Here is a 24,341-nt window from a genome sequence, read left to right on the forward strand (position 1 = left end):
TTGGCTGAGGTAGGCCATCATTGTAAATAAGAATTTGTTCTTAACTGACTTGGCATGTTAAGTAAAAAAATATTCACCCCAGCTAGGAGGTTAGCTCTGATTGGTGGTGTTGATGTGAACAGCTGGTGAAAACCCTGAGAGGGTGAAAGTGTACCAAGCAGTGAGACTGTGGCTGCCTGTGTATTCTAAGTGTATTATAGGGTGGCAGGTAGCCTAGTGGTTAGCACGCTAGGCCAATAACCCAGAGGTTGCTGGTTAGAATACCCGAACCAACAACGTAACAAATGTGTCAATGTGCCCTTGAGCTCATTTTCTCCAGGGGAACTGTACTACTGTAAAAACAGCACATTTCACTGCATATATCCCGTGTATGTGACAATAATTATTTTATTTTTTAATCTATCCTGCTCAAATGAAACAGCAAACACTTTGGCTTGTTTACCTTCAGGTATATCACTGAGAAATGGAGGATACTGGGTCACTATGCCTTTGGTCTTATTATTTTGGATGTCACAAGCAATAAAACCCGAGGGGGTGTGGTATATGGCCAATATACCACGGCTGTCAGCCAATCAGCATTCAGGGCTCAAACCACCCAGTTTATAATAACTGAATAAATAGCTCTTGTCATCAGAGTACTACCCGGTCATTTCATTGACTGTACACCCATGTTATTGTGGCCCTATTTCTTACATAGAAAAACACATATTCTTAAGTAAGAAGTTTAAGGTTAAGATGGTGATGTACTATTGTTCAAAAGTAGAAGACTTGAGAGTGTACAGTAAATTGCTTTGTTTAGTTAACAGAGCAGTGTGTCTGTGTCTGGCTGAGAGGACCATGATCTTTTTATCCCTGGTCAAAAGGTTCCTCTCTCTGCAGGCAGAGAGGCAGGGAGAGATAGGGCTGGTTAAAGTTTAACCCTGCAGGCTCATAAAGCAGCTCCAGGACAGTGAACCTTTGGAGTTTGATATGATGTAATTACCGAATCACCCCAGTGACACGTTTCAAAATCACTAGAATGAAGGACTGAGTCTTCCGGGTGGTGATCTCTGAAATTGCTCAGGTAAGCTTAGCTCCCTAACTCTTCCTTGTTATGTCTCTGCTGCTTTGGAGTCTTGTAAGAAATCTCCCCTTTGGAGATCTGCTCTCTTCCAGCATGCTGAGTCGCATTGAACTCACTGGGGATGTTTTTCGTTTGACTGATCTAACTGACCAACTGTGGTCAAATGTTGTGTTAGGTGACTTGTATGGTACTGAGGACACAGTCAAGGTAAGAACCTAGAGGGAGGGGGACATGATTAGATGGTTTCATATAGATGGTTGGTCGTCATTTTCTGTTAATTGTGTTGATGTTGTAGGCGTCACGTGTGACATGTCTGACGGGGAAGAGCCTTGTTTGACATAGTCATATTGTTCACTAGTTTATCATTTTGTAGCATTTGTATGTGCCAATTGTTGATTCTATTATAGTCAGCGTGTAGTATTCACAGTAGTGTGCTTACAGTTTCATATAAGGCAAACTGATTAACAGTAGTTATTTTTGGTATGTATGTCAGATGCCAATGAACATATGAAACGAGTTATAGCTCCTTTTGAACTTTGAAGTCCTGTGGGAAAATTACACTCTTAGGGAAAAAAAAGGTGGTATCTAGAACCTAAAAGGGTTCTTGGCTGTCCCCATAGGATAATCTTTTGAAGAACCCTTTTTGGTTTTAGGTAGAAACCTTTTGGGTTCCATGTAGAACCCTTTCCACAGAGGGTTCTACATGGAACCCAAAAGGGTTCTACCTGAAACAAAAAAGGGTTATGCCTGGAACCAAATAGGGTTCTCCTATGGGGACAGCCGAAGAACCCTTTTGGAACCCTTTTTCTAAGAGTATAGTAATAAAAGCAAGTAAACTGAAGAGACTACTCAAAATATGAAGTTAAAGTCCAAACTATTTGATATGATTTCCATTATAAATCTTTTTGGAGTTGTTTTTCCAGCAGAAAACACGGCCAACACAGTGGCATTTCAGCCATGTGTGTATTTAGCCTCAGTCAACAAAACTCCAAAAAGCAGCTACTGATCACCGCCAGACAAGGCTCCATCTAGTTATCTTGTTTACGCAAACGGTAACCAGGCTATCATGAAGAGAGCCCCAGACACAGACAGAGAGAGAGCGAGAGCAAGAGAGAGAGAGAGAGGAAAAGAGAGAGATAGAGAGTTTACATTGCTTTGCAATGTAAACATGTTTCCCATGCCAATAAAGACCTTACATTGAATTGAGACAGAGTATTGTTTATTTCACTTTTGTATGTTATCTACTTCACTTGCTTGGCAATGTTAACATATGTTTCCCATGCCAATAAAGCCCCTTGAATTGAAATTAATTGATTTGAATTGAGTGGAATTGAATTGAATTGAGTTGAGTTGAATTGAGTTGAATCGAATTGAATTGAGTTGAATTGTAGTTGAATTTAATTTAGTAATGGAGTCCTGTAGTAGTAGTATGTCCACTCAAGGCCTAGAGCCTCATAATGACATCTTCTCTCCAAGCCACCCAGAACAGAAATAGAACCTAAAGACCGTTTCCCTCCCCAGGTGTTTGCCTAGGCTCAAAGTGGCAACGGAACCCAATACCTCATCTTTGACTGTAGAGATTCATTTAGTGTTTTTCTTGGTCAGGAAATAGTGCTGTTGCCATGGTTGGCTGCCTACGTCAATGTTCTGCAAGTGAATGATGCCGAAATAACTCATCTCTCTAGACACAGGCCTGGAGAGTATCATAATGGCAGCTAATATTGAATTCACAGATGAAAATATGCGACCTGGGTCCTAGTATTGTTACCGATGATATTGTGAAATCAATCTGAAATCTTAAATGAGAGTGTGAAACCATGCTCCCTCTGGCTTGACTGTGGTGAATGATGGTGCTCGACCTGAGAGCAGGTCAACTCTAGTATTTTTTTATGTTGCCTGGCGTCTTGACATTTTCAACAAAGTCTTCCGGAGAGCCGTCGAGGAGAGTGGTGAGGAGTGAACAGTGAATACAAAGCCATCTTGTGTGTGTTGGGAGAATTCATTGTCTTAAAGGAGAAATTGGTTTGACTATATTTGGGGGAAGAAGAAGGTGTGTGTATGACATAAGTTCTGTCATGATTGGCACTTGAGACTGTTTGAAGATGGTTTGTGTGTCCGTCACGTACCCTGTGACCCCCTCTCTCTCCCTCTTTCCCCATCCCTCTGATCTGGAGGAGTGAAGCCTTGTCATCACCAGCAGGACCTCTCACTTTCTTTTTGATCCATATGTGTGGAAAGAAACAAAGAGAGGCCTCTCAATCAGGATGGAAATTCTTGCAACACTCAGAGTGACCTGTTTACTGTATCTTCCGACTGATTTAATCAACCTCTCACCAACTACAGGGATTATCTTGAAGTGGACTATAGTTCGCTAGCGTTGGGCGTCTTGCTGTGTCTTGTGATTGGCCATTGAGAATCAAAGGATTGATTAAGGGGCCCTTATTCAAAGCTGTTGCTTAAGGACTTCCTGTATGTCAGTATACAGTATGTCACAGTATATGAGTGTGAGAGTGTGGGGAAGATGTGTATGGAGTTGGTGGATGGAATAGATTAAGACAACGGGGCTTCAGTGGTAGTCTGCTGTTTGGGCTGAGTAGCGTTAATAATTACAGAGCTGTCCTTGACCTGGAACTGAATGAAATACGCTTCTCTCTACGTCATCATAAGATGGTGCATAACAGCTGAGTACCTGCTGGGGGTGCCATTCAGCCAAAATCATACCTGATCATTCTGTAAAGGTAATGGAGTGTTTTTGAGACCAAATGTGTCTCCAAAGGAATTTACAATACATAGCACATTTGATTTACTATATGTGTAATACATTCATGCGTGATAGAGTACTGAAGTTCTGAACCAGTTTAAGAGTTTATGCCTAAAAAGTTCAAATGGTAGCAAAAGAAGTCTACAGTGGGATTTGATGACACATTGATCTCCAGTTATGGGTTGTTTAGGATGTTCTCTCTGATGTGTTCTGAACTGTGATTTGATTTCAGTGAGCACCCCTAATTTCGCTGATTTATTGCTGACAATCGCTCTCAATGGAATCTAATCAAAAATCTGGGGATGGACTGACGGGCATGCAGAAAGAGGTCTCGCTGCGTGCGCTCATTCAGCGCACAGGATACCAATTACTGCAGGTAGGAACCATATCCAAAGCATGTCGGGCTTTCGCCTAATCTATGACCAAATCTATGAGTGTTACCATAAAGCCTCCACACAAGTCATCCTTCCTTATGGAGTTTATGTGTAATGTGGAGAAGTGGAGCTCTGATAAAATCCGAGGTCCTCCATCAGTTTTAAAACTATTCACGTGCGACTGAGCTCTTTCCCTTGGCCTTCGTTACAATTATTGATAATGGGGCGCCACCCTCTGGTGAAAGACACAAATGACTGGATCCCTCTGTCTTACTGCTGAAGTCTGGTCCATGTCAAATTCATTTGGTTGGGGATTCTACAGCTCATATTGCATTGTTATGGGGATTGTCTGGGCAATTTGTGCATAACTTCAAGGTCATACCAAACAAAGATGTCTGGGAGATTTCTATATGAATGCTCAAATCTCTCATTCGGAATGAAACCTGCGTTACAAAGGACATTTGAGGTGGATCTCCTTACAAACCCTGTACTCCTTACAAACCCCTGGTTACTCACCATCAGTCCGTTGTGTCTACAGGAGAATGGTCAGAGGAGGTACGGCGGACCCCCTCCGGGCTGGGAAGGCCCTCCCCCAGAGAGGGGCAGTGAGATCTTTGTGGGGAAGCTGCCAAGAGACCTCTTTGAGGATGAGCTGGTCCCCCACTGTGAGAAAGTAAGATAGGTTTGCTAATTAAATCAGTTCCCAAAGTGTAACCTATTGTGTGTCCTTGGTTTTCAAATGCATCCCCTTTCTATTCCCAGTTTGGGAAAATCTTTGAGGTTCGGATGATGATGGACTTCAACGGCAATAATAGAGGATATGCCTTTGTTACCTTTTACACCAAAAATGAAGCCAAGACTGCCATGAAACAGCTCAATAACTATGAAATCAGGTAAGTAATCACATGACACAATGGAATGAAATGGGGAAAAAGCCTTGTGTAGCCTAATGGTTAGCTAGCACAAACATACGCATGAGTCATGGAAAATTGAAAGCAGGACTACCAACACTCTCTTCATCACCCGACAGTAACAATATTGGATTTCATTGTGTGCATTGTTGACAAAAAATAAATAAATCTTTCCATTCAATCCAATCTGTTTATTCTACAGGAACGGAAGGCTCCTGGGAGTGTGTGCCAGTGTGGACAACTGTCGTCTGTTTGTGGGGGGCATCCCCAAATCCAAGAAGAGAGAGGAGATCCTGACGGAAATGAAGAAAGTAACAGATGGGGTGTTGGAGGTGATTGTTTACCCCAGTGCTGCAGACAAGACCAAGAACAGGGGCTTCGCCTTTGTGGAGTACAACAGTCACCGCGCAGCAGCCATGGCCAGGAGGAAACTACTGCCAGGTACTAAACCCGTATTATATACTATTAACAGTCATAGTACTGAGAATCCTTGTCAGTCAAGAAACAACACCGTTGTAACATAACCCTATGGAAGGACACAGTAAATCATACTGGACCATGATGACTTTGAGGCTTTGAAAATAAAATTGTAGATTATTACTTTGGGTGGGCTAATGGGCTGAAGTGTTGAACTTCCTGATCTCCTTCCCCAGGGAGGATTCTGCTGTGGGGGCACGCCATCGCCGTGGACTGGGCGGAGCCTGAAGTGGAAGTGGACGAGGACACCATGGCAACGGTGAAGATTCTCTACGTGAGGAACTTAATGCTGGCCACTACAGAAGAGACCATCGAGAAGGAGTTCAACAGTATCAAACCAGGCAGGTTCAGTTACAGCTCAGTCAGATAGTGGGTCACATTTGGGTTGAACAACGACTTTCTGTATGTGACTGTGTTATAATGGGGTTAATAAGCAGATGTATGCTGATGATCTACAGGTGCTGTAGAGAGAGTGAAGAAGATCAGAGACTATGCCTTTGTCCATTTCACCCAGAGAGAGGACGCGATAAGCGCCATGGACGCACTGAATGGAAAGGTATAATCTCTCTCACCGGCCTCTCTCTCTCTCACTGGCCTCTCTCCCTCACTGGTCTCTCTCTCTCTCTCACCGGCCTCTCTCTCTCACCGGCCTATCCCAGGACATGTAATGTCATGGTGACACATACTTTAATCTAAGCGACTCACAGTTGGCACAAATTCAACACATTCAGTTCATGTGGGAATCAAAGTCTCATCCCTACCAGGCTCCAGCCGAATGATAAGCCATCAGAACCAAGCAATATCATACAACAATGCATTATCCAGCCACAACCTACCTCTACACGGAATAGATCCAAATGTCAACTTCTCCCCTAGCTGGTGGATGGCTCTCCCGTGGAGGTGACCCTGGCTAAGCCGGTGGATAAGGACAACTACGTGCGCTACACCCGGGGTACAGGTGGCCGCGGTGGGGCCCTGCTCCAGGGGGAGTACGCCTGCACACTGGGCCAGGTGTATGACCCCTCAGCAGCCTACCTGGGTGCCCCTGTGTTCTACGCCCCCCAGATATATGCTGCTATTCCTAATCAGTTCCGCTTCCCTATTGCCAAGGGGCTTGTGGGGGGCCGTGGCCTGGTGCGCACGCCCTCGGTCAGAGGTGGGTACCCTCTCTCTGATTCCTCTCCACAGCTAATCAGTGAGACAGACACATATATATATATATGGCATTTATCTACCAATCTGTGTCTTTGAGTAGCTGATAAGGTCAATGGTATCTGCTATAATCACTTGAGATATCCAAATACAATGCAAACCAGCCTCAATGGGTAGTTTCAGGATTCAACTGAAATTGTTTTGTTTGTTTGAATCAGAGAAAGCTATAAAGTACTTCATTCAGTCTGGAGCCAAATCCACATTTTGCAATTATATACTGTATGTTGTTTCATTAATGTTTGATTTCCTATGTGCATGCATTGAGCACTATGAATAATGCTGTACTGCTTTATAGCAGTAAGAGATTTAGGATGCCTGACTGTCATTCAGAATTTGCTCTCCAAAGCTGCATACTACAATCTAGTATGACAAGTACGATCATTCAATCAAGTTGGATATGGGGGGAAATTTAACATGTTAAAAATGGAATCGCTGTACTGTGCTGGCCTGGATGACCTATGATCAGTCTTTACAAGGTATTGATTGCCTCTCAGGTGATTTCTGGTGATTTGATTCGATATAATGCCTTCTTGCATTCCTAGAAATTTACATGAATGTACCTGTAGGGGCAGCGGGCATACGCGGGATGGGTGGTCGTGGATACCTTGCCTACGCAGGTTTAGGCCGAGGCTGTGCCACCTACCAGCTAAAGACAGACAAGCACCCCGAGGACAAGCTCTTTGACCTGCTGCCAGGAATGGAGCTCACACCCATGAACCCTGTGAAGCTTCCCGGTATCAAACACACACCACAGGTACACACACACACACACACACACACACACACACACACACACACACACACACACACACACACACACACACACACACACACACACACACACACACACACACACACACACACACACACACACACACATCCAGACCTGATGAGAACTGACGGGACAACAAACACACTTAATTACTTATTAGCCGTAAATAAGGTATTCAGCATTGTGCTCACATGCACTTAATTACTTATTAGCCGTAAATAAGGTATTCAGCATTCTGCTGACACAATAATTGAAATGTTTCAGAAAAACACATCTATTGATTTTTCATTTCTTCTTCCAGATCTTGGAGGATGTGTGTCAGAAGAACAACTGGGGGCAGCCAGTTTATCAGCTTCACTCTGCCATCGGACCTGACCAAAGCCAACTGTTCCTCTACAAAGTCACCATTCCAGCTCTTTCCACCCAATATCCTAATGTGTAAGAAACACAGCCACATCTAATATGTTTCAGTTGTGGCGTCCTATATCAAAGGATAATATAACCCTGTAACCTTCTCCTCTAGGATTTCAATCATTTAGCAGACACTTTAATCCACAGTGATTTACAGAAGCAATTAGGTTGAAGTGCCTTGCTCAAGGGCACCCTGGCAGATTTTCACCTACTTGGCTTGGGGATTCAAACCAGCAACTTTCGGTTACTGGCCCAATGCTCTTAACCGCTAGTCAACCTGCCGGCTTCCTCTATCCAAGGATCCCTTGGATAATATAACCCTCTAACCTTATCTCCCTTCTCTCCCTTCCTTCCTTCCTTCCTCCCTCCCTCCAGGCATCCGTTCACCCCAGCCAAGCTGTGTACATCTGTGGATGAGGCCAAGGTTCATGCTGCGGAGCACGCCCTGCATACCCTGGGTCTGCAGACAGAGGGTGCTGAGGCCTCCGCTGCAGCCGTTGCTGCATTCCCAGGTATGTTGTGAATGTCCGTAAGACTAACCATCATACCACCCTCTCTCTAGAGTAGGTTGCTTAGAACCACATGACGGTATACACTACAAATACAAACAAACCAAAGGCCGTTCATGAATTACATATGTTGGCAAGTGAAAGTTTTTGATTAAAAAAACTTGTTCAAACTGAACATTACATTTACATTTACATTTACGTCATTTAGCAGACGCTCTTATCCAGAGCGACTTACAAATTGGTGCATTCACCTTCTGATATCCAGTGGAACATCCACTTTACAATAGTACATCTATATCTTTTTTTGGGGGGGGGTTAGAAGGATTACTATATCCTATCCCAGGTATTCCTTAAAGAGGTCATACAGACTCCACAATAACGACAAGATATGAGCTTCAACAACTGAAATGCAATTTGAATAGCTATCTCACCCATGACCCGTCTCCTGATCTGCAGGTTACACAATAGCGAACACCTCAGCCTCAGTAGCTGCCTCCCAGCTCAAACAGGCCGTCTCCCTGCACCAGGACATGGCAGCATACACTACCTACGAAGGCTATCCCGCCTTCACCGTGGCAACCCGTGGAGACGGTTATGGAGTATTCTAGGGTCATCCTGGAACGGCATCTCATTCACCAGCATTCATTCGTAGTTCAGACTATATAGAACTACACTGAACAAAAATATAAACGCAACATGTAAAAGATCCCAGAAATGTTTCATACGCACAACAAGCATATATTTCTCAAAAAATGTTGTGCACAAATTTGTTCACATCCCTGTTAGTGAGCATTTCTCCTTTGCCAAAATAATCCATCCACCTGACAGGTGTGGCATATCAAGAAGCTGATTAAACAGCATGATCATTACACAGATGCATCTTGTGCTGGGGACAATGAAAGGTCACTCTAAAATGTGCAGTTTTGTCATGCGAAACAATGCCACAGATGTCTAAAGTTTTGAGGGGGCGTGCAATTATCATGCTGACTGCAGGAATGTTCACCAAAGCTGTTGCCAGAGAACTGAATGTTCACTTCTCTACCATAAGCCACCTCCAACGTAATTTTAGAGTATGACCGGCCTCACAACCGAAGACCATGTGTAACGAAGCCAGCCCAGGACCTCCACATCTTGCTTCTTAACCTACGGGATCTTCTGAGACCAGCCAACCGGACAGCTAATGAAACTGTGGGTTTGGACAACCAAAGAATTTCTGCACAAATTCTCAGAAACCGTCTCAGGGATGCTCAACTTGGTGTTCGTCTTTCTCACCAGGGTCTTGACCTGACTGCAGTTTGGCATTGTAACCAACTTCAGTGGGCAAATGCTCACCTTCGATGGCCACTGGCACGCTGGAGAAGTGTGCTCTTCAGGGATGAATCCCGGTTTCAACTGTACCGGGCAGATGGCAGACAGCGTGTACGGAGTGGTGTAGGCGAGCGGTTTTCTGATGTCAACGTTGTGAACAGAGTGTCCCATGGTGGTGGTGGGGTTATGGTATGGGCAGGGATAAGCTACAGACAACGAACACAATTGCATTTTATCGATGTCGATTTGAATGCACAGAGATACCATGACGAGATCCTGAGACCCATTGACGTGCCATTCATCCGCCGCCATCGCCTCATGTTTCAGCATGATAATGCATAGCCCCATGTCACAAGGATCTGTTCACAATTCCTGAGGCTGAAAATGTCCCAGTTCTTCCATGGCCTGCATACTCACCTGACATGTCACCCATTGAGCACGTTTGGGATGCTCTGGATTGACATGTACGACAGCGTGTTCCAGTTCCCGCCAATATCCAGCAACTTTGCACAGCCATTGGAGAGGAGTGGGACAACATTCCACAGGCCACAATCTAGTCTGATCAACTCGATGCGAAGGAGATGTGTCGTGCTGCATGAGGCAAATGGTGGTCACACCAGATACTGACTGGTTTTCTGATCCACGTCCCTACTTTTTTTTAAGTATCTGTGACAAACCGATGCATATCTGTATTCCCAGTCATGTGAAATCCATAGATTAGGGCATAATTAACACACTGATTTCCTTATATGAACTGTAACTCAGTAAAATCTTTGAAATTGTTGCATGTTGCGTTTATATTTTTGTTCAGTGTACATAGTATCCATTATGTGTTTTCATTTGATTGTGTGGATCTATTTAGTTGTAGAGGAGGGCCCTAATTGTATGTTGTAGAGTCAGCAAATTGTCAGAGGTAGTTTTGATTGGTTCTTATGTATTTTATCATTATTTTGACAGCCAAGACTTTTTTTATACTCATTGTCTATTTTATGACATAGCTGCTGGTTCATAGTGACGGACTAGTGGTCTCCTTTGACCCAATAGTGTAGAAGTTGAAGTTTCCCCATTTAAGTTTATTAAATTAGCCCTAAAAGTCTTATTTAGATTTCCTCATAAATCATCTATAGAAATATAGTTTTTAAATGTCAGGGATTTCTCGTTTCAAGGATGACTTTTACTTTCTACCTAAATGTGCTGCAAGTAGCTTTTGATGTTGTTGCACGGTTGTACATTGTTAGACTAAAAACACTGCCGTGGTTCAGTCACTTTTGATAGTGAGGGGTTTCTTTTGTGCTATTTGTGTCTCAGTATTTACAAATGCAAACACAGAATATGTTTCCCTCTCTTTTCCGATGTTATAGTGTGCGGAAAATGAAATCCATCCACAAGCTGCTGTGAAACTGAACTGCCTATTTTAAGATGTTAAGGGTTTGTCGTCTATGGAAAAGTGTTTGAGTCATGTTATATTTATGTGAAAATGTATTGTTTTACATTGGAGTAATATGTCTGGAGTGTTAGCTATGGACAATCATCTTGACAAAAATCAGTGTCATTCTATTTAGCGTATTTCTCTTATTGCCTTACACCAAACCTAGGCCTTCGAACATGGACATAGGAAGTGTTAACACACTTCTCAGCGTACAAAACGACACTCTGATAAACATAAATGCCTAAGCAGTGACAGTATTAAAGTGTGTAAAGCACTTCGAACGTATTTTTTATACCAGAAATCCGACAATATTTGTATAGTTATATTGTTTTTGGATATTTCAAATTCTTTGTGCCTCAATAATTGGTCTAAAAAAATCACAAAGGAGAGAAATAAATACAAATCTGAAATGTAAGGAGAAATGGGAACCCTTTTGTGAAACAACGTGTAGTCCAGCTTGGTCATTCTAATGTTTCAGGAACTGTAATTGCCTGTGATAAATGAACCAATTGCATTTTGAGACTAGCTTTCTTCACTTTATTCCTTCTACATAAAACTAAGAAGTGTGCCACAATATTTAAATAATTTCATTCTATTCAAAATAAGCACTGTACATAATTACACACACACACACACAAAAAGTGAATAAACTGATCATAAACAAATGATCTTCATTTCCATGGGAGATGAGCTATGGAAGGGCACTAAAGCTGCCCTACATTCAAAACATATTTCCCCCGTCATCCTGTTGAGCACAGCCTCCATTCAGCGCAATGGCTTGTTGTCCGTCAACCCAAAGGCCGGTTGCATATTGAAGCACTGGTCATATTTAGTGCTTCAGTACTGTACATACATTGAACTGCATTGAAATAGAGAACATAAATACGTCATCAAATGTGGGTCACTAGAAGTGTACACTATAATGTGCCCTATTTGTTCTTACTCAGTGACCAGCGGTTAGTAATAATACGTTCTTTTGGAGACTCTGACACACCCCTATTCACTGGAATCACAGGATCTGTGATCCCCTTCCTCTGTTTGTAGTGTCCAAAGTGTCTGATCCGGTAGGAGAAAGTCTGGGCTGACAGGAGGATGTGTCACTCAATGGTAACATTACTCTCTGCTCCATTCTTTACCCAGTTAAACCTATTGTGAGAGGAGAGGAGACAAGAGAAGAGAGAGAAGAGAAAAGACAAGAAAAAGAGACAAGAACACTAAAGACATGAGGGCTCAGTGCCACCTTCCATTCACAACCCTCACCTCTACCTCTGATGTCGTCAGGCTGATGTTGACTGAGCTGATCAAAGAGACTGTGACCTGATGCCTCACACAGAGAGGCATCAGGCTGTTGGCACAGGAGAGTTCTGCTCTTTAGAACACACTCACCATGACCACACCATGGAGGTTAACAGTAGACCAATACTGCCCTCATTGGACAGGGCTAAATCGAACGCTAATTGGGCGAAACAAACTCAAAAGACCACCCCTTAGCAACCATCTGGCCCAACCTGCCACTGTTTCTCTCAAAAATACTTCTTATGCTTGCAATTAATTAAGACCCCCCCCCCCCCCCCCCCCAGACCTCTCCCAGACAGTCCGAGGAAAATTCTTGCTTGAGAAATTGCTATTTTTGTTTCTTTTTGACCATTTTAATTGAAAACAATCACAGTAAAATCTGTAATTAATTGTTACCCAGAAATGATTTGATATTGAGATAGAAACAGCTGCGTTGGACCTTTAAGCTGTGTGGTGATAATCAGCTATAAAACACTGACAATTTTATCAATAAGATGTCCTTGAGAAATAATGTGAATGAAGCTAAATAAGCCAAATAATCAAACCAACCAGATAGTTCCCTGGGCTGCTAGTTATTTATTTATTCATTTACAGCGGCCATTAAAAGGATATCACGTCCTACTAAAATGGATTGTGTCGGATATACAGTGCATATGAAATGAGGACGTTGAATGAACAGGAAGTACTCTACCTTGTCTCCCAAGATGCAGCTGTGCGAACGTCATCCCAGTTTACTGTGCAGTATATGGTCCTCACCTCTGCAAAGGCCTCAAAACATCTGGATATATGCAGAGATGGTGGATGCTCCTTTGCAACGCTGGATCTCTGAGAAATAACCGCAATAAGTGATTGTCAGCCATTTTGCGATCAGATCCGGAGCAGCGATCTGATACCACTCAAAATCTTACTTCTTCTCGCACCTGGTACTCCTCATAGGTGGTGATGTAATGAGTAGATGCTACACAGGCCAGCGACGACCACCTCTGCAATACTGAACGTTCCCTGGGCCTCCAGTTCCTTATCAACAAACAAAGGTCATCTGTATAACACATTCAAATGTAATACCAAAAAAATGCAAACAGAATATTTGCCTTAATGAGTGGGTGTGCATGTATGTGTGTGTGTGATATTTGATTCTCACGTGCTTGACGGCCTCCCCTGACATGGTGCTGCAAAACACGAGTAAAGTAAACAGAATTCAACCAACATGTCCTTCAACACGTCAGCTAAACAAACACCGCGGCCTGTCTGTTCTCTTTAAAACAACACTGATTTTCATTGTACTTTCATGTGCGCCTTAACGCGTGACCTGCGAGTCACAACCTATTCCATCTCAAGTCCAAGTCCAACACATCTGTTCCCTAATCACATTTTCCATGACAGCATTGGAAGGAAGATGCGTTCACACTGTAGTGGAAACTCCCGTCATTTCTCCGGGGATAGCCACAATGGCCACAGGTCCTGTGGTGATCATCTGGACGTCCACAATGTTTGGATGACACGGGAGGGGCCAGGTCAGCTAGGCCAGAGAGAACAGCCCGGTCACATCTCCATGGTGACATCATGTTACAGTACACTGACACACAGTCCTAGCTTTGGAAACACAATTCCCCTAGGGTAACACCACTGTTTAAGCCCATGGAAAGTGTTAGGCTGCGCTGGGGCTACAATGGAAAAAGCCTGAAAAAGAACACCTCCCCAGTGCTGAAGAGAACAGGTTTGGGGGGGGGGGGGGGGGGCAGTCCTGTGTCTCATTGGAGGGAGCTCCAAGCGGTGTATCTCTAATGCCTTGCCAAAACGGGTCACCCTCAAAAAGCCCCTGTTTCAGAACAATTCAATACATTGAAGAGGGGTTGTCTACATGACAATGATCTAAATATAGTACAATGAAAAGCGGAGAAGGGTTGCTAACCTTGAAATTGAGATCCACTCCTCCGTTTATAGTTTCTACAGTCAAGATGTGGCCCAGAGCTGGTTAACAGGTCCTGCTGGGTCAGAATCACAAAATCGCAGAATCCCACACCTCCTGACTCGCCTTACCATGCAGATCCTGTAGGGGGCAGACACAGCAATACAGTAGTCATAAGACAATGGTAGAGGTGGATGATGTCTTGATGGAGAAGACAACAAACATCTGTCCACGTAACTGGTTCCACAGATCATGGAATTATAATCGGCATCTCACTCCTAGTGACTGGTAAGACTTCTTACCTTTGCACTTTTGTAAATGTTCTCTCCTATGATGCAGGTGGTGTCAAACATGTCAGATCCTGCTGGACAACGCAGCACACATGTTTTGATGGAAAGCATCAGAGAGGTGATGTACACATGTTGGTGCAGGCAGTATTTTTTTATTGCTATGGACTCTCTGCTATAAAGTACACTTTTGAATATGCATAGGAGTCTGCTACAGTATTCCATGTATTCCTATAGTTTTGTCCCTCCAATAGGACAGGAGCTGTTGCGGTAATCACAGGGAGTCCAGTGTTGGCACAGAAGGACCCTCTGGTGTCTGGGCTGGCATCTCCCAGGTAAGAGCAAAGGCTGCCACATACAAGACACAGTGTCACACATACGGCCCCTGGAACAAGACACAGTGTCACACATACGGCCCCTGGAACAAGACACAGTGTCACACATACGGCCCCTGGAACAAGACACAGTGTCACACATACGGCCCCTGGAACAAGACACAGTGTCACTCATACGGCCCCTGGAACAAGATACAGTGTCACACATATGGCCCCTGAAACAAGACACAGTGTCACACATACGGCCCCTGGAACAAGACACAGTGTCACACATACGGCCCCTGGAACAAGACACAGTGTCACACATACGGCCCCTGGAACAAGACACAGTGTCACTCATACGGCCCCTGGAACAAGATACAGTGTCACACATACGGCCCCTGAAACAAGACACAGTGTCACACATACGGCCCCTGGAACAAGACACAGTGTCACACATACGGCCCCTGGAACAAGACACAGTGTCACACATACGGCCCCTGGAACAAGACACAGTGTCACACATACGGCCCCTGGAACAAGACACAGTGTCACACATACGGCCCCTGAAACAAGATACAGTGTCACACATACGGCCCCTGAAACAAGACACAGTGTCACACATACGGCCCCTGGAACAAGACACAGTGTCACACATACGGCCCCTGGAGCAAGACACAGTGTCACACATACAGCCCCTGGAGCAACACACAGTGTCACACATAAGGCCCCTGGAACAAGACACAGTGTCACACATACGGCCCCTGGAGCAAGACACAGTGTCTGAAAAAGAGTGCCACCATGTGGTGGTGGACTTTGATAGAGGTGACGCTTTAGATATGGACGCAACTGTCCCGGCGTCCCGGTTAGAGAACGTAAATGACCAGCAAGAGACATGCTGTATCACAACCGGCCATGATTGGGAGTCCCATCGGGCGGCGCACAATTGGCCCAGCGTTGTCCGGGTATGGGTTTGGCCGGTGTAGGCCGTCATTGTAAATAAGAATTTGGTCTTAATTGACTTGCCTAGTTAAATAAAGATTAAATAAAATCAATTACAAATACAATCCACACATTTACATTTTAGTCATTTAGCAGACGCTCTTATCCAGAGCGACTTACAGTAGTGAATGCATACATTTCATACATTTTTTATTTTTATTTTTCTCCATACTGATTCCCTGTGGGAATCGAAACCCACAACCCTGGCGTTGCAAACACCATGCTCTACCAACTGAGCCACACAGGACCACCCTTCTTTCACTTTATTACCACACACGCCGAACAGACACACACACACACACACACACACCAAACAGACACACACACACACACACCACAGACACACACACGCACACACACCAAACAGACACACACACCAAACACACACACACACACACACACACACACACACACACACACACACACACACACACACACACACACACACACACACACACACACACACACACACACACACACACACACACACACACACACACACACACCAAACAGACTCACACACCAAATAGACACACACACACACACCAAACAGACACACACACCAAACAGACTCACACACCAAATAGACACACACACCAAACAGACACACACACCAAACAGACACACACACCAAACACACACACACACACACAGCAAACAGGAATAGAGGAGGGAATTAATGGTTGTGGTTTGTAGGTCAGCGATGCACTAACACTAGTGTGAGTTGGGAGAGTCCAGGGAGGGCTGCAGGGGAAATGGTATTTTGGAGTGCTGACGGATAATTTCCACTCCCCAGGGGGACATCTCCAGGGGTCTAGTACAGTCTGCTCTGCCCACCCAACATAATATCATAGGAAAACGTCAAAAAAGGTAAAATGTCACATTATCTGACGTTTTGCTTGGTACATTGCAGTCAATGGGAAACGATGAGTGTCACAGGGTTAACGTTTTTGTCGTTTATCTCATGTCTGTCTCTTCTCACCCTAACCTCCTCTTTACCCCCCTCATTCTCTTCTCTCCCCGTTCTTTCACCCTCTCCATCCCGCCATCACTCTACACCTTCTCTCTCCCTCCTCCTCCCTCCACTCTCTCGCTCCTTCTTTCCCTCCCTCCACCTCCTCTCATCTCTCTCCTCTCTCTCTCCCTCCTTCACCCTCTCTTTCCTTTCTCTCTCCCCATCTCTCTCCCTTCTCTTCCCCTCCCTCACTCTCCCCTTCTCTCTCTCTCACTTCTAGCTCAATCACATCAACCCTGTGACACTCATCTTTTCCCATTGACTGCAATGTATTGAGAAAAACATCAGCTACTGTGACACTTGCCCTTCTTTCCAAAACGTGCCAGGATGAAGTTTTCAAACTGATAATGGGCTGTTTCCTGTGGTCTTGCTGTAGGACTGACCGTAGGCACTGGTTCCTCTGTAGTCAAAAAAAACATTACACATCAGTTGTTAACACTATCAAAAATAAACCTGTTTTTATGAATTAGACTATTATAAATAAACTGAATGAAGATTTTATTCTTGGCCGTCATGTGTGAAGGAACGTTACTCGTATTCATAAATGAACCCCATGACTATCTTGCACAAAAAAAACTACAAAGTTACCCACGAGCAAAATGAGACAAACATAGATAAACTCTTACGTGATCTGTCTTCCCAGTGAATAGCCATGACTGGGATTAACCCCACAGATACCGAGGTTATGAGGTTATGACCACAAACAGAACCACGAGGGTGACCTCTAGGGTGCTGAGAGCACAACACACGGTCTTCCTCCGAGCCATGGCACAACGCTACGCGTAACCAACATGGTGTTAATATTGTTAATAAAAGCACTTCCTGAGCATGTGAGAAGTGCTTCATGAATGCAAGTCATAAAGCTTAAACCTTGACTGATGCACACCTGACTGACCTGACTGACATCACACAAGCATTTTGCTACACCCGCAATAACATCTGCTAAATATGTGTATTTGATTTGATTTCAAATGATAAGCTGTATAAGCCAATTACGGCAAATAGAGGAAAGAGCTGGTTCTTGAAAAACTAAACACGCTTATTTGAAAATATAGATATTTAACCTTTCTTTATTTAAGCAGGGAGTCACCATTGAGACCATGGTCTCTTTGACAAGGGAGCCCTGCTTGAGGTAATTAAATGAAATAATGCTACATCATGCTCTTGCATGGACGCAATCAAATGGTAAAGGATCAGTATCAGCTGAGTGAATACTTCACCTAGCTCACACTCTGTCTAATATTCAATGACATTTCAAGACAGCAACAGTCAGAAGCAGAATCATTTCTATTATAACCTGGATGGTTCAAGCCCTGAATGCTGATTGGCTGACAGCCGTGGTGTCACGTCCTGACCATAGAAAGCTGTTATTTTCTATGGTAGAGTAGGTCAGGGTGTGACAGGGGTTTTTTCTAGTTTAGTTTTTCTATGTTGTCAGGTTCTAGTTTTGTATTTCTATGTTGGGTTTTGTTTGATCTATGTTTGGATGATCTCCAATTAGAGACAGCTGGTCATCGTTGTCTCTAACTGGAGATCATACTTAAGTAGGTGTTTGTTCCACCTGGGTTTGTGGGAGATTGTTTCTGAGTTAGTGTATGTTTCACCTCTGCGTCACGGTTTGTTGTTTTTTTTGTTCTTTAGTGTATGTATTGCATAGTTTCACAGTCACAGTGAAAATAAAATGTGGAACGACACACAAGCTGCACTTTGGTCTGCTCCTTCCTACGACAACTGTGACACGTGGTATATCAGACCATATACCATGGGTCTGACAAAACATTTATTTGTACTGCTCTAATTACATTGGTAACCAGTTTATAATAGCAATAAGGCACGAGGGTTTGTGGTATATGACCAATATACCACGGCGTTACGTAGTGCCTAAGAACAGCCCTTAGCCGTGGTATATTGGCCCTATTTTGTCAAAGCTATGTTAAGTTATATGGTGAGCAGTGGTGAACAGCAAACTTCATGTCTTTCCACAGATTTTCAATGGGATTCAAGTCTGGGCTTTGGCTCAAGGACTTTCACGTTCTTGTTCTGAAGCCATTCCAGCGTTGCTTTGGCTGTATGCTTGGGGTCATTGTCCTGTTAGAACTGATATCTTCACCCCAGTCTAAGGTCGTTGGCACTCTGAAGCATGTTCTCATTAAGGATTTGCCTGTATTTGGCTCCATTCATTGTTTCCTCTATCCTTACCAGTCTCCCAGTCCATTCTGCTGAAAAGCATCCCCATAGCATGATGCTGCCACTACCATGCTTCATGGTAGAGATGGTTAGACGGGTGATGAGCTGTGACTGGTTTTCTCCAGACATAGCGCTTTGCATTCAGGCCAGAGTTTCATTTTTGTCTCATCAGACCACAGAATATTTTGCCTTATGCTCTGAGTCTTTCACATGCCTTTTTGCAAACTCCAGGTGTGCTGTCATGTGCCTTTTTCTCAGGAGTGGCTTCCATCTGGCCATTCTCCCATAAAGCCCAGATTGGTGAAGTGCTTCAGAGACTGTTGTCCTTCAGGCAGTTTCTCCCATCTCAGCCAAGGAACTCTGTAGTTCTGTCAGAGTGGTCATTGGGTTCTTGGTCACCTCCCTGATCAAGGTAATTTTTGCCCGGGTTGCTCAGTTTGGTTGGATGGCCAGCTCTAGGCAGAGTCTGGGTAGTTCCATATTTTTTCATTTCCCAATGATGGAGACCACTAGGCTTTTGAAAACTTTCAACACTCAAGAAATTGTTTTATACTCTTTCCCAAATATATGCCTCATCACAATTATATCTCGTAGATCTACGGACAGTTCCTTGTACTTCATGCTATAGTTTCTGCCCTGACATACAGTGTCAACTGTGGGACCTTATATAGGCAGGTGTGATTCTTTCTAAATCATGTCCAAACAATTGAATTGGCCACAGGTGGACACCAATCAAGTTTTATTGACATCAAGGATGTTCAAAGGAAATTGGATGCACCAAATCTCAATTTGGGGTGTGAATACTTACACTACCGTTCAAAAGTTTTAGAACACCTACTCATTCAAGGGTTTTTCTTTATTTTTTACTATTTTCTACATTGTAGAATATTAGTGAAGATGTCAAAACTACGAAATAACACACATGGAATTATGTAGTAACCAAAAAAGTGTTTAACAAATCATAATATATTATATTTAAGCATCTTCAAATAGCCACCCTTTGCCTTGATGACAGCTTTGCACACTCTTGGTATTCTCTCAACCAGCTTCACCTGGAATGCTTTTCCAACAGTCTTGAAGGAGTTCCCACATATGCTGAGCATTTGTTGGCTGCTTTTCCTTCAATCTGCAATCCGACTCATCCCAAACCATCTCAAATTGGTTGAGGTCAGGGGATTGTGGAGGCCAGGTCATCTGATGCAGCACTCCATCACTCTCCTTCTTGGTAAAATAGCCCTTACACAGCCTGGAGCTGTGTTGGGTCATGGTCCTGTTGAAAAAACAAATGATAGTCCCACTAAGCCAAACCAGATGGGATGGAGTATAGCTGCAGAATGCTGTGGTAGCCATGCTGGTTAAGTGGGCCTTGAATTCTAAATACATCACAGACAGTGTCACCAGCAAAGCACCCCCACACCATCACACCTCCTCCTACATGCTTTGCAGTGTGAAATACACATGCGGAGATCATCCGTTCACCCACACCGCGTCTCACAAAGACAGCAGTTGGAACCCCAAAATCTCAAATTTGGACTCCAGACCAAAGGACAAATTTCCACCGGTCTAAAGTCCCTTGCTCGTGTTTCTTGGCCCAAGCAAGTCTCTTCTTATTGGTGTCCTTTAGTAGTGGTTTCTTTGCAGCAATTCCACCATGAAGGCCTGATTCACAGTCTCCTCAGAACAGTTGATGTTGAGATTTGTCAGTTACTTGAACTCTGTGAAGCATTTATTTGGCCTGCAATTTCTGAAGCTGGTGACTAACTTATTCTCTGCAGCAGAGTTAACTTTGGGTCTTCCATTCCTAAGAGCTAGTTTAATCATAGCGCTTGATGTTTTTTGCAACTGCACTTGAAGAAACTTTCTAAGTTCTTAAAATGTTCTGTATTGACTGCCCTTCATGTCTTAAAGTAATGATGGACTGTCGTTTCGCTTTGCTTATTTGAGCTGTTTTTGCCATAATATGGACTTGGTCTTTTACCAAATAGTGCTATCTTCTGTATGCCCCCCTACCTTGTCACAACACAACTGATTGGCTCAAATGCATTAAGAAGGAAAGAAATTCCACAAATTAACTTAAGGCCCACCTGTTAATTGAAATTACAACCTCATGAAGCTGGTTGAGAGAACGCCAAGAGTGTGCAAAGCTGTCATCAAGGCAAAGGGTGGCTATTTGAAGAATCTGTTTTACCAGTTTTTTGGTTACTACATGATTCCATGTGTTATTTCATAGTTTTGATGTCTTCACTATTATTCTACAATGTAGAAAAAAGTCTAAATAAAAACCCTTGATTGAGTAGGCGTTCTAAAACTTTTGACCAGTAGTGTATGTAAATTAGATATTTTTGTATTTCATCTTCAGTAAATATGCAAACATTTCTAAAACATGTTTCACTTTGTCATTATGGAGGTATTGTGTGTGTAGATGGGTGAGAGTTTAATTTAATTCATTTTGAATTCAGGGTGTAACAACAAAATGGGGAATAAGTCAAGGGGTGTGAATACTTTCTGAAGACACTAACTGCAGAGCATAATGGTTGGTGGACATGGAGTTGGACATGCCATTACCTATACAGGTGAAGGATCTTACATTTCATCACCATGTTGCAGGAGAACTTCCAATGCAGGAAATGAAAACTTGTAGTGTATGAGGTTTAAAAATACTTCAGAAGTTTGTAATTTCCACTGAAATTTTAGACTTGATTTTCCCCTCACGAAAAATGTACTGTATCAACCTCAACAAAAATGTCTTATTATAAACCACATTTCATGTTGCTGCAGGATTTTTTAGACTGACAAGGTTATAGTGTACAGTTCTGGAACAAAGGTAACATGACTTGACCAGATATTGTTTTACAGCCTGTATTAAAAACAAGCCAGCAGTACCATAAAATAAACCTCAGCCTTGTCCAAGGGTGGCTGTTAAGTTACACACCTTTCAGAAATCCCTTGGAAGTAATTTTCACTCCAAAGGTCATAGATATACAGTACCAGTCAAAAGTTTGGACACACCTACTCATTGAAGGGTTTTTCTTTATTTTGACTGTTTTACATTGTAGAATAAAACAGTGAAGACATCAAAACTATGAAATTACACATATGGAATCATGTAATAACCAAAAATAGTTAAACAAAAAAATCTACATTTTAGAGTTTAGATTCTTCAAAGTAGCCACCCTTTGCCTTGACGACAGCTTTGCACACTCTTGGCATTTTCTCAACCAGCTTTACCTGGAATGCTTTTCCAACAGTCTTGAAGGAGTTCCCACATACAGTGAGGGGGAAAAGTATTTGATCCCCTGCTGATTTTGTACGTTTGCCCACTGACAAAGAAATGATCAGTCTATAATTTTAAAGGTAGGTTTATTTGAACAGTGAGAGACAGAATAACAAGAAACAAATCCAGAAAAACGCATGTCAAAAATTGTATAAATTGATTTGCATTTTAATGAGGGAAATAAGTATTTGACCCCCTCTCAATCAGAAAGATTTCTGGCTCCCAGGTGTCTTTTATACAGGTAACGAGCTGAGATTAGGAGCACACTCTTAAAGGGAGTGCTCCTAATCTCAGTTTGTTACCTGTATAAAAGACACCTGTCCACAGAAGCAATCAATCAATCAGATTCCAAACTCTCCACCATGGCCAAGACCAAAGAGCTCTCCAAGGATGTCAGGGACAGGATTGTAGACCTACACAAGGTTGGAATGGGCTACAAGACCATCGCCAAGCAGCTTGGTGAGAAGGTGACAACAGTTGATGCGATTATTTGCAAATGGAAGAAACACAAAAGAACTGTCAATCTCCCGCCTGGGGCTCCATCCAAGATCTCACCTCGTGGAGTTGCAATGATCATGAGAACGGTGAGGAATCAGCCCAGAACTACACGAGAGGACATTGTCAATGATCTCAAGGCAGCTGGGACCATAGTCACCAAGAAAACAATTGGTAACACACTACGCCGTGAAGGACTGAAATCCTGCAGCGCCAGCAACGTCCCCCTGCTCAAGAAAGCACATATACATGCCCGTCTGAAGTTTGCCAATGAACATCTGAATGATTCAGAGGACAACTGGGTGAAAGTGTTGTGGTCAGATGAGACCAAAATGGAGCTCTTTGGCATCAACTCAACTCGCCGTGTTTGGAGGAGGAGGAATGCTGCCTATGACCCCAAGAACACCATCCCCACCGTCAAAGATGGAGGTGGAAACATTATGCTTTGGGGGTGTTTTTCTGCTAAGGGGACAGGACAACTTCAGCGCATCAAAGGGACGATGGAGGGGGCCATGTACCATCAAATCTTGGGTGAGAACCTCCTTCCTTTAGCCAGGGCATTGAAAATGGGTCGTGGATGGGTATTCCAGCATGACAATGACCAAAAACACACTGCCAAGGCAACAAAGGAGTGGCTCAGGTAGAAGCACATTAAGGTCCTGGAGTGGCCTAGCCAGACTCCAGACCTTAATCCCATAGAAAATCTGTGGAGGGAGCTGAAGGTTCGAGTTGCCAAATGTCAGCCTCGAAACCTTAATGACTTGGAGAAGATCTGCAAAGAGGAGTGGGACAAAATCCCTCCTGAGATGTGTGCAAACCTGGTGGCCAACTACAAGAAACGTCTGACCTCTGTGATTGCCAACAAGGGTTTTGCCACCAAGTACTAAGTCATGTTTTGCAGAGGGGTCAAATACTTATTTCCCTCATTAAAATGCAAATCATTTTATAACATTTTTGACATGCGTTTTTCTCGATTTTTTTGTTGTTATTCTGTCTCTCACTGTTCAAATAAACCTACCATTAAAATTATAGACTGATCATTTCTTTGTCAGTGGGCAAACGTACAAAATCAGCAGGGGATCAAATACTTTTTTACCCTCACTGTATGCTGAGCACTTGATGGCTGCTTTTCCTTTGCTCTGCGATCCAACTCATCCCAAACCATCTCAATTGGGTTGAGGTCAGATGATTGTGGAGGCCAGGTCATCTGATGCAGCACTCCATCAATCTCTTTCTTAGTCAAATAGCCCTTTACACAGCTTGGAAGTGTGTCGGTCATTGTCCTGTTGAAAAACAACTGATAGTGGGACCAAGTGCAACCCGATGGGATGGCGT

At 43.4% G+C, this 24,341-nt stretch overlaps 1 protein-coding gene across 5 annotated transcripts; it reads left to right on the forward strand.

The window, feature by feature from the left end:
* The first annotated feature begins 809 nt into the window (after positions 1–809).
* On the forward strand, positions 810–13,154 carry LOC106578952 (APOBEC1 complementation factor). Of its 5 annotated transcripts, none has more exons than XM_014158263.3 (12): positions 810–1,063; positions 4,057–4,200; positions 4,737–4,871; positions 4,961–5,091; positions 5,312–5,550; positions 5,763–5,927; positions 6,045–6,142; positions 6,463–6,742; positions 7,341–7,552; positions 7,872–8,008; positions 8,357–8,493; positions 12,368–13,154. In XM_014158263.3, the coding sequence occupies exons 2-12, from the start codon at positions 4,102–4,104 to the stop codon at positions 12,451–12,453; spliced, it is 1,719 nt and encodes a 572-aa protein (XP_014013738.1). In that variant the 5' UTR covers positions 810–1,063; positions 4,057–4,101; the 3' UTR covers positions 12,454–13,154. The 5 variants fall into 5 exon arrangements, with proteins under 5 accessions (XP_014013738.1, XP_014013734.1, XP_014013737.1 ...); XM_014158259.3 differs by lacking the exon at positions 12,368–13,154 and adding an exon at positions 8,947–11,747; XM_014158262.3 differs by lacking the exon at positions 12,368–13,154 and adding an exon at positions 8,947–11,747 and having other exon boundaries at positions 7,365–7,552.
* Positions 13,155–24,341: the final 11,187 nt, after the last annotated feature.

This window comes from Salmo salar, chromosome 19, assembly GCF_965601325.2.
Source record: "Salmo salar chromosome 19, fSalSal1, whole genome shotgun sequence".
In the NCBI taxonomy this organism is placed as follows: Eukaryota; Metazoa; Chordata; class Actinopteri; order Salmoniformes; family Salmonidae; genus Salmo; species Salmo salar.

Excerpts from the sequence above, each read along its gene's own strand:
- LOC106578952 (XM_014158259.3), top strand. The coding sequence starts at position 4,102 with ATGGAATCTAATCAAAAATCTGGGGATGGACTGACGGGCATGCAGAAA. Across the intron at positions 4,872-4,960 it reads TGGTCCCCCACTGTGAGAAA|TTTGGGAAAATCTTTGAGGT; the intron begins GTAAGATAGGTT and ends TTCTATTCCCAG. Across the intron at positions 5,551-5,762 it reads CAGGAGGAAACTACTGCCAG|GGAGGATTCTGCTGTGGGGG; the intron begins GTACTAAACCCG and ends CTCCTTCCCCAG.